Raw genomic sequence first — 11,084 nt, 5'->3', positions numbered from 1 at the left:
TTTCTAGATTTCATCTACATGGGTCACTATACAACACTTCTAGTGCCTAATATATAATCCTGTCATGATAAGTCCTCACATAATGAGTAATTCTGTGTTGTTTAGGAGATATATTCTTAGAGTAGCAGACTATGGAGGAAATGATTTAACCACTAAAAGCCTTTAAAAAGGAAATACCTCCTGAGAGATCAGAGAATGGATGAAAGATTAATGAACAGGTTACAGTTAGTAATAAACAGAAAAAAGGAAAATAAAAAGCAAGGTCCCACCAAAAAAAGAGATAACCAGAAATATCAAAAACATGATTTTAATAAAATATTTTTACTTATATTTTCTATTTCCTTATATTTCTATAAGGGAAAAACATCTGCCATCAATGGAAGCTCTTTAGGTAGTTCTGAGCATCTGTTTCAGCTTAAAACTGTCTTCTAATTACACCTATATAAATATAAATAATATTTATTAACATTCACAGTTAATACAAACTTTCAAAAGTGTTTAAATGTAAAAGCAAGGAAGTGATAGTGGGGAGAGGGGCTTGTCTAAGAAGCTACAGAAAACAACAGAAGCAATTCTTAACACCTAGTACGATCTCTGGAGAAGACAATGGCACCCCACTCCAGTACTCTTGCCTGGAAAATCCCATGGACGGAGAAGCCCTGTAGTCCATAGGATCACCAAGTCGGACACGACTGAGCAACTTCACTTTCATGCCTTGGAGAAGGAAATGGCAACCCGCTCCAGTGTTCTTGCCTGAAGAATCCTAGGGATGGGGGAGCCTGGTAGGCTGTAGTCCATGGGGTCGCACAGAGTCGGACATGACTGAAGCGACTTAGCAGCAGCGGCAGCAGCAGCAGCAGTATGATTTCACCTCTGCTGTGTATAAGCTGACTTTACACCAACAGAGAACACATGGCAAGTTACTGAGCACTTTGTGGGGGATGGAACAAAATAAGAATCTATCTTATCAGCTTTGGTGATAGACATGGGTTCACGATATGCCACAAAGCTACCTTCCATAAGAGCAGCTGGTCTCTCCAAACCAAGCTAGATGTTTCTAAGGGCAGCCCCAGTTTTTCATGAATCATTCAGTGTTTCTTAGAAAGTCCTTTCAAGTCTGGGGATACACAGTCTACCAAGATGCACATCACGGAAGGCGAAAATAGAGAGATGACAGTGATCTAGTAATTCTTTCCTGATCAAAATGTTTGACACCTGAGAAAGAAGTGGGTTATCTAATCCAAAGTGACAAATATAAAATAGTCAAGCATTATAATTGAGTCTGCATTTTCTATGTGAATCCAAAATGGAAATATTTCACTATGAAAGGCCAATAATCTGTGCAAAGATCTTTGAGGTAGAACCTTATTAAATTTTACATTCAGAGGATATGTGCAAGTTTTCCCTGAATATACTCCTCTCAAAGGTGTAAACAAAATTTATAAATATGGCAAAATCTCTAGAGTTATCAGTGGAGCTGGGGAAGTAATTTAGAGGCAGTTGATTGTCACATGGCAACAATGATCACATCTACTAATTCGTGGAATGGGGTCAACCTGTGGATAGGCATTTGTGTTCACATACATTAATTACATTCACACTGACAGAATCATATGTTACACACTTGAGCATGATCTCAATCTTTGAATACATGCTTTTTTACACACTTTTTAACATGCTTTTTTACATACTTAACAGGCAAGAAGATGAACATGGGTATTTGCTCTCACCAGCGTTCATCTCCCCAACTAGACTTTAAAAATCCTTGAAGGCAGAATCACGAAATGCTCAAAGCTATTAGCCCTACAAATAGCTTTGAGCAAATATATTAGCTCTACAAATCTAATAAATGAAAAAAAGAAAACACATCCAGTAAAAAGCCAAGCCAAGCAATATCTATAGCTACTCAGAACTTATTTGAACATATTTAGAATATTTAGTATATTCTCAGAACTGAGTTAATTGTTTTTCACTTTAAACCAAGTTTTCACTTTCATTTTGCAAGTTTGCATTTTCACGTTCATTAGTAATGTCCTTCATGACTATGTCACAAATCTTCTCTGCAAGAGCTTTTGGGAGATTTTTAGTCAACGTACAATATGCATTTTTCTTCCCGTGACTTTGGTACCACTTGCGGAGCAGTTGGACCTTCTGTTCAGCTGTTTCATGGAGATTGTCATGCATGATATCATCTATTTTGGCTTCCTCCATACCATTCTTCCGAACAAATTCTTTAACTTCAGTTATTCTCATTAGTTCAGCAATACTAGGGATATATTTACCCAAGTCAACATCTAAAAAATAGAGAACAGTCTCTGAAAATTGGTTTTTCTAAACAAAATTCCCACTTTTGAAAAACCACAGTTATTTCTCTTCTTACTGTACTTAAGAATATGGGTAAGTCCTAGAGATCTAAAGAGCCAACTGGGGAAAAACAAAAACAGAAACAACCTTGACTTCTTATCCCAGCTCCTCCTATGTCCCCAGTAATTTGCTCGATACCCTGGGCGAGATACAGAACATCTCTGCATCTTCTTTTCTCATCTATATAATAACAGGGCTGGAAAAGCTCATTTCTAATGCCCTCATGGATCTGATGATCAATGATCCACAAATCTAAAAGGCAGGCCAAGGGTTTACGACCCTTAAGTCAGTCATCTTATCACTGACTCACTGGAACTAGGATACACCAAGAGTAAGTATACAACTGAGTCTACAATTCAGATTACCTAGGGGTTTAGGCAGAGTTCTTCTACACTATACCCAACTGCTTGTGAAGGAAAACAAAGCTTTAAGAATATAGCATCTTATGTTACCTGACTTATTTTTAATAATGAGCATTAGTTATACATTTAAACACACTGCCTAATAAACCCTTGTGAGCAGGAAGAAACGCAGCCTCAAGGAATAGCAAGAACCCATAATGTGTCACTGAAATTCACAACATTATTTTAACTGCAAAATTAGCCTGTTACTCCCAAGGAAGCCATCTCTATCAAACAAAATGATAAAAATCTTACCTGTTAAATTCACTTGCCTCCCTTCCTGGGGAGAAAAAAAAACAACAACAGAGGGAAGGAGAGAGGGAAATAAAAATATATTTAGAATACTCTAAATGCAATCTTCTAATTCTTCCTTAATACTCAAGGAAGTACACTTACTTGATGTATAAAATTAGACTAAATGACTAAGGACGATTCTTTCACCATTCAAATTTTTATTCTGAAACGTTCCAGCCTAACCAGAAACGAAGGGAATATTGGTTCATTTTTTACAGAGGCAAGAAACCTAAGGGATTTGTGAAATGTGCTGAGATTATTCTTTGTACAGGCACATGAAAATAAACACAGTAAACATCATTCTAACATTTTCTTTACTGTAATGATTTGAATTTTTGACACAAGAACATAGTTTAAGTTGAAATGATTTTGTACTATAGTGATTTAAAGAACCCTAAATCCCACTGGCCTCAAATGAGAAAAATCAATATTCATCAGGTGAGCTGGTTACTCTTCCCAGTGTACCTTTGGCTTTTTTTTTTTTTTTTATTTTTTCTCCTTTGAGCACGGCTTGCAGGATCTCAGTTCCCTGACAGGGACTGAACCCAGGCTATGGCATTGAAAGCCACTAGGCCATCAGGCAACTCCTTTTTTTAGCGATGTGACAGGCTTTGATTCTATGTTAGAAAAAGATATGGTGACCGATAAGGTAACAAGTGACTGGAGAGAGATGAGTTGTGCCTTTAGTGTGGGCCTTCAGAGTAATCTCTTTGCTTGGGCATATTGAATCCATGCTCTGGTAAAGGATATCTCTCTGCATTTCTGTTCATGAATAATACCACCATGGAGGCTTGGCCACATCCTTTTGTCAGCTACCTTTGTGTAAGTGAGAACTTATTAATAAGAATTTATTTGTATGCTATTTGTATAGAAGTTTCTTATAAACTGGGCACCATGTCTTAATTCATTTTTGATGCCCCTCTAATCCATGCACACACAAGCACCATAAAGGTTTGCTTTTTAAAAAGTAACAAGTAGGGGACACATGTACACCCACGGCTGATTCAGGTCAATCTATGGCAAAAACCACCGCAATAGTGTAATTAGCCTCCAATTAAAACAAATTAATTAATTTTTTAAAAGTAACAAGTAAAAAACTGAATGACTATTTTTTTAGGATAGCTGTCCACATTTCAACACTTACATCATTAGAGGCTGTAGAGACGCAATTACCATTCTTTTTATTCCTGCGTCGACTTCTCACCACTGAAAGATCCAAGAAATATCTATCAGACTCAGGTCTCAGCCTTGTAGGAAGCATGACAGAACAAAGTTTCATACTAAGAGAAGCATGAGAATAAAGGAGAAATTCATTCACTAAAATTTACAGCAACCAAGCACCAAAAGAGGCAGATTTGTCCTGATTTTGAAAATTCCATCCCATTGAGTCAAGTGGTACAGAGACATGCCACATCTTTCTTTAAAATTAAAAAAAATTTTTTTTCTATGTGGACCATTTTTAAAGTCTTTTATTGAGTTTGTTAACGCTTCCCTGGTGGCTCAGATGGTAAAGAACCTGCCTGCATTGAGGGATACTGGGTTCGATCCCTGGGTCAGGAAGATCCCCTGGAGAAGAGAATGGCAACCCACTCCAGTATTCTTGCCTGGAGAACCCCATGGACAGAGGAGCCTGGTGGGCTACAGTACATGGGGTCACAAAGATTTGGACACGACTGAGCAACTAACACACGCACTGAATTTGTTGCAGCATTGCTTCTGTTTTATGTTTGGTTTTCTGGCCATAAGGCATGTAGGATCTTAGCTCCCCAACCAGGGATCGAACCTACACCCCCAGCACTGGAAGGACCGTCAGGAATGTCCTGCTATGCCACATCTTAATGGAGCCATCCAGGTACCACACACTAGCCTGAAGCCATAATGCATGTAGGATCTTAGCTCCCCAACCAGGGATCGAACCTACATCCCCAGCACCGGAAGGACCGTCAGGAATGTCCTGCCATGCCACATCTTAATGGAGCCATCCAGTTACCACACACTAGCCTGAAGCTGGCTTTTGACTTACTCTGTGGCCATCAACACTCTGTCTTGCTGGCTTGAAGCTGGGTAGCATGGCTACAGCAGGGCACAGAAGCCATAGATTACAGAAAGTTGACTTCAGTTTGCTGTGAAGTGGCATTTAAAGCAGATTTAAAGTGTTTAAACGTTGAGTTTATATTTTCAGCTAAACCTCTCAAGGCTCTTTTATCTCCAGCTGACCTGGAGAAACAGCGATTTGTTCCAACGGAAAGGAAAAATTGGATGCATCAGTGTTATCAAAAGTTGGCTCTGCCATGTGTTGTATGAATGATCTAATGGGAGTTTTCTAGAATAGTTATTGTTGTTGCTTTAGTTGCTAAGTTGTGTCCGACTCTTTTGTGACCCCATGGACTGTAGCCCACCAGGCTCCTCTGTCTTTGGGGTTTCCCAGGCAAGAATACCGGAGCGGGTTGCCATTTCCTTCTCCAGGGAATCTTCCTGACCCAGGGATCAAACCTGTGTCTTCTGCATTGGCAAACAAATTCTTTACCACTGAGCCGCCTGGGAAGCCCAGGGTATTCCAAATTTTGGTTTACCTGATGGTTTTACTAAGTAACTCTTGCATAAAAGGTATGCCACAGTCTTTAAAGCGGATAAACAACCAAAACCATGGGGTCTGGACAAGGGAGAAGAGGCCCAGAGAGGGATGAATTTATCAAGTGTCTGCTGCAATCCCTTTGCTCTTGGCGTTTTCTTTGTGCAGGGGATGATTTCAATGTAGAGTGAAGGACCACTTCCAATTCTTGGCCAACTTGGCTGCTGTGTAAATGAAAATACCCTTGTTCATGGGAAGGATGGGAATACCGAATGAGTGCCCCAGAATGGTTGCTCAAAAACAGTAGCTGAAGGATAATATCATCTATTCTTATCAGCTCTCAGGGGTGCATTTAGAAGTAGGAATTTAACTCTATACCAGAGTTGCTACCTGGTAGGAGCTTTCTTACAAGTAGAAGACAGAAGGGAATTCTTGTGAACAATGACTTCCCAAGTCACTTCAACCTGCCATTTGAATGAAGTAAGAGCTTACCTTTGTATATTATTAGAAATATTAGGATGAGGAGGAGGATCAGGAGGGCCCATAAACTGTTTGCGTGAGATCTGGATCCTGTAGATAGGAACATTGTACATGGCATATGAAAGTACATAATTCTTTATATTATTTTTTAAAAAAGATGGAAACAAAGTACTCATAGAGTCAAAATGGATTGCCTTTTCTTCATATTTTACAGTGAGTTTGGGAGAAAGGAGAATATACTCATAAAAAGAAATAATAACCTCTGCATTTGGTGTTGCTAGTTGGTGTGCATTTCTCAATGATTCCATGTTCACACCTAGAAAAAAATACAGAAGGAATTCAAAAATTCTGATGGACTGATTCCTTGATCATTTTCAGTAACATACTATAAATCCAGGGACATTTTATCCATTTTTGCATCTCTGGCAAACATACTCCCTCAAATATTTCTAGGTCAGCATTTTGTTGTTGCTGTATAGTCATTCAGTTGTGTCTGACTCTTTGCGATCCCATGGACTGCAGCACGCTAGACTTCCCTGTCCTTCACCATCTCCCAGAGTTTGCTCAAACTCATGTCCGTCAAGTCGGTGATGCCAACCAACCATCTAATCCTCTGTCATCCCTGTCTCCTCCTGCAATCAATCTTTCCCAGCATCAGGGTCTTTTGGAATGAGGTGGCGCTTCACATCAGGTGGCCGAAGTATCGGAGCTTCAGCTACAGCATCAGTCCTTCCAATGAATATTCAGGGTTGATTTCCTTTAGGATGGACTGGTTTGGTCTCCTTGCTGTCTAAGGGGCTCTCAAGAGTCTTCTCCAACACCACAGTTCGAAAGCATCTATTCTTCGGCACTCAGCCTTCTTTATGGTCCAACTCTCATATCGATACATAACTAATGGAAAAACCATAGCTTTGACTATATGGTCCTTTATCAGTAATGTCTCTATTTTTTAATACACTGTCTAGGTTTGTCATAGCTTTTTTCCTAAGGAGCAAGCGTCTTTTAATTTCATGGCTGCAATCACCATCCACAGTGATTTTTGGAGTCCGAGAAAATAAAGTCTGTCACTGTTTCCATTTTTTCCCCATCTATTTGCCATGAAGTGATAGGACCAGACTGGAGAAGGAAATGGCAACCCAATCCAGTATTCTTGCCTGGAGAATCCCACGGACAGAGAAGCCTGGTGGGCTACAGTCCATACGGTCGCAAAGAGACAGACATGACTGAGCGACTAAGCACGCATGCCTAATGGGATCGGATGACACGATCTTAGTGTTTTTTAGCATCTACTAGGTGCAAATTCATGACATAATTTGGATGTTTGGATGAAAAATATCCTAAAGAATGATTATGGGTTAAAAATACCTTGAGGTTAAAAAAATAGGCATTAAAATATCAACATATGAGAAAAAAGATGGAATAGACATAAAAATAAAGTTTAATTAGCAAATAAAGTTAAAATCATAAATTGCCAAAAGCAATTTCAAAACAGTCATGGAGCAATTAAATGGTCGGACAATAGCCCACTGCCCAGGCTGCTGCTTATGGAGTCTACATAGCTAGCCTCTAAAGGCCTCCTCTTTTATATCAACTAGTGATTAGGGCACTCAAGAAGTCCCTGTAGGATTTTCTTCAGACAGCCAAATACTGACAAATTGTCTGAATTATAACCTGGTTCTGCTCATTCCCTAACAAGGTGAGCTCGGACAAATTTTTACAGCACATACTACCCAATCTGATTGTCACAGAAATGATGTTGATAAGACAAGTGAGTATTATTTGCATCCACATTCAAAAAACTAAGATCATGGCATCCAGTCCCATCACTTCATGGCAAATAGATGGGGGAAAAAATGGAAAGTAACAGACTTTATTTCCTTGGGCCCCAAAATCACTGTGGATGGTGACTGCAGCCATGAAATTAAAACACACCTGCTCCTTGGAAGAAAAGCTATGACAAACCTAGACAATGTATTAAGAAGCAGAGACAATACTTTGCTGACAAAAGACCGTATAGTCAAAGCTATGGATTTTCCATTAGTTATGTATGGGTGTGAGATTTGGACCATAAAGAAGGATGAGTGCTGAAGAATTGATGCTTTTGAGCTCTGGTGCTGGATAAGACTCTTGAGAGTCCTTTGGACAGCAAGGAGATCAAACCAGTCAATCCTAAAGAAAATCAACCCTGAATATTCATTGGAAGGACTGATACCGAAAATGAAGCTCCAACAGTTTGGCCACCTGATACAAACAGACAACTCATTGGAAAGGACCCTGATGCTGGGAAAGATTGAGGGCAGGAGGAGAAAAGGGCGACAGAGGATGAGATGGTTAGAATGGGCATGAGTTTGAACAAGCTCTGGGAGATAGTGAAGGACAGGGAAGCGTGGCATGCCGCAGTCCATGGGGTCGCAAACAGTCGGACACAACTTAGCGACTGAACAACAACAAAATGCGTGAGGAAACCAACGTGCACAGAGGTTAAGTGATCTTTCAGAATCACCCGATTAATCGGACGAAAAGGGAAACCTACAATCAGGTGTCCTATCTTTGGGTTGAAATCAAGCACTTTAGCATGAAAGACAGGTCCTTCATGATCTGACCTGGTTCCTTCTCAGTCTCTCCTAAACTCCAGCCAGGTCCTTTGTTCTCCAGAGCTTCCTTTTGCCTGTTGCAGTTGCTGTTCCCCTGCCTGAAATGTCCTTTCTATCTGTTTACACCTTTTTTCAAGACTCGAGCCATGTGTCGTATCTTTACCCATGCCCCAGAGTTGAAAGGTCTTCCTATATAACTCAGAATCTGGAACACAAGTCTTACCATACGGTCTGGGCATAATAACCATCATCTTTCTCGACACTCTCTCCCTCTAGCCTTAGATCTTCAAGGCCAGGCACGTGTCTGCGTACATCAATGGCTTGAGCAGCCAGCACGGAATCAAGCACGCAGGAAGTGTTCAATAAATGTTTACACACAGGATGTTTGGGTGGAAAAAACGGTTGTTTAGTTTCTTGGAGTCAAAGCAAGATTAAAACCCAAATTCTTCACTCTCAGCCAGTGTTGCTTCCCTTTCAGGAAATCATTTTCTCTCAAGATATAGCTACTGTTTTAACCAGAGAAAGAGTAAAACTTACGTGGTGCAAGGGTTACAGTGTTCGCATGGAGAACTGTTACAAAAAAAGTTCGATTTGCATCTGCACTTGGTATTCCGGGTCCGAGTACAGTTCTGTTCCACTTCTAGCCCTAGAACACCAATTTGATGAATGAACAATGAAAAGGATGGGCAGGAACAGCCTGGGTTTTTGAGATCCAGCGCTGACATCAGCAGTCAAACCATCAAACCTTTAGTAACATAACTAGTGATTAAATGCCAAATAGATAACCCCAGGCTGAAAGAGCTGAAATCATCTAGCAGTGTTTTAAGCAGACAGACCATCCAGCAACCTACACAATCGCACTTGTACTTAAACGGCTCCCCTGCTCTCGTCTAGAGCCTGGCTACTCAAAGTGTGGCTTATAGAACAGCAACATCAGCCTCACCCAGGAGCTTGTTAGAAATGCAGAACGTCAGGCCCTGCCCCAGACCTACTCAATCAGACCAATGCCAAAACCCTCACTTAGAGATTCTGATTTAATCGCTCTGAGATGGGACCTGAGTGAGAGAGTGAGTGAAAGTCACTCAGTGGTGTCCAGCTCTTTGTGACCCCATGGACTGCAGACTGCCAGGCTCCTTTGTCCAAGGAATTCTCCAGGCAACAATACCGTAGTGGGTAACCATTCTTTCCTCCAGGGAATATTCTTGGCCCAGGGATCAAAGTGGAGTCTCTTGCATTGCAGGCAAATTCTTTACCATCTGAGCCACTAGGAAATCCTTGAAATTGGATCTAAATGTTGGCAATTTTCATAGCTTACTGTTTGATTCTACTATACAGTCAGGGTTGAGAAACATTGCTTTAGAGCCTGCACAGGGGCAAGAAAAGCTTTATGTCCAGAGAGTTCTTGATGTTCTTCTTAACAAAAGTGGGAGGACTTCTGCTTTATTTTAATCTGAACCCTCAAGATAGACTGGACTATCCATGAAAATTCAGGTCCTCAACAGTAAGTATCAGGACAAGCCAGATCCTCAGAGAAAGGGGGAGCAGTCCACCCACCTCTTGGCCTTCTCTGTCCTTGCCTCTGCAGGCTTCTGAGATCTTTTTGGCTAAGAACAAAAGCCATTTTCCAAGCATAAATCAAGACAGGAAAAAAAGTCCCTTCAATTCTGGTTAGAGCTGATGGGTCCTGTTCACCATGCTTGCATTCCGTCATTCTCTTACATCTGGAAGAACTGCCTAGACTTGACCCATAAATGTCTAGACCAGTCATTCCCTCAGGACCTGATCCTGCTTCATCCCCATCAGCCCCACCCTCTCCCTCCTGTAAGCTGACGTAGCACCAGCGTAGGTCCCAGTTTCTGACTGTATTATACATGGTGCTACATGCAATACCATGATTTGTCCCTTTTGAATGTTTCTTTAAGACACTTACCATGTTCTTCATCACAGACGCTGCACCTTATGCATTTGTCAGAATGATGGCTCTTGTCTGTGTACTCGTTCCCCTCCGAGCAGAGCACACATTCTGGCATATCTCCATCGCGTTTGCAATCACCGTTTTTACGTTTGCCTGCCCATGGGGAGAAAATGGAGCAAGGGTTTAAACACAAGGTGGTCACGCAACAGCAAGTGAAGGCTGCAGGGGTGATAATGAAACACTGCTGAAACGGGAGTGGAAGGGCTAAGCCAAGGAAATGTAAACATACTAGTGGAGAAGGTTGTTGAAAAACCATTATCAAGAGACAGAATTTCTCCCAAGACAAAAGCTAAAAGAGTTACTGAGAGCCAGAGATCAAATTGCCATCATCCGCTGGGTCATGGAAAAAGCAAGAGAGGTCCAGAAGAACATCTATTTCTGCTTTATTGACTATGCCAAAGCCT

At 40.9% G+C, this 11,084-nt stretch overlaps 1 protein-coding gene across 1 annotated transcript in view; it reads right to left on the bottom strand.

Annotated features, from left to right (window-relative positions):
• Positions 1-1,902: 1,902 nt before the first annotated feature.
• FAS (Fas cell surface death receptor) overlaps positions 1,903-11,084 on the bottom strand; it is a 32,984-nt gene continuing 23,802 nt past the window's right edge. Inside the window, exons 3-9 of the mRNA XM_052660967.1 lie at positions 10,636-10,773; positions 9,243-9,351; positions 6,372-6,427; positions 6,124-6,201; positions 4,204-4,265; positions 3,021-3,045; positions 1,903-2,294 (exon numbers count right to left, since the gene is read on the bottom strand). Of these exons, the coding sequence (XP_052516927.1) occupies positions 1,975-2,294; positions 3,021-3,045; positions 4,204-4,265; positions 6,124-6,201; positions 6,372-6,427; positions 9,243-9,351; positions 10,636-10,773 (788 nt within the window). The 3' untranslated portion in view covers positions 1,903-1,974. The remainder of the gene's footprint in view (positions 2,295-3,020; positions 3,046-4,203; positions 4,266-6,123; positions 6,202-6,371; positions 6,428-9,242; positions 9,352-10,635; positions 10,774-11,084) is intronic.

This window comes from Budorcas taxicolor, chromosome 23 (assembly GCF_023091745.1).
Source record: "Budorcas taxicolor isolate Tak-1 chromosome 23, Takin1.1, whole genome shotgun sequence".
NCBI classification, from domain to species: Eukaryota; Metazoa; Chordata; class Mammalia; order Artiodactyla; family Bovidae; genus Budorcas; species Budorcas taxicolor.
The sequence above is the reverse complement of the archived record's forward strand: the minus strand, read 5'-3'. Positions and strand labels throughout refer to the sequence as shown.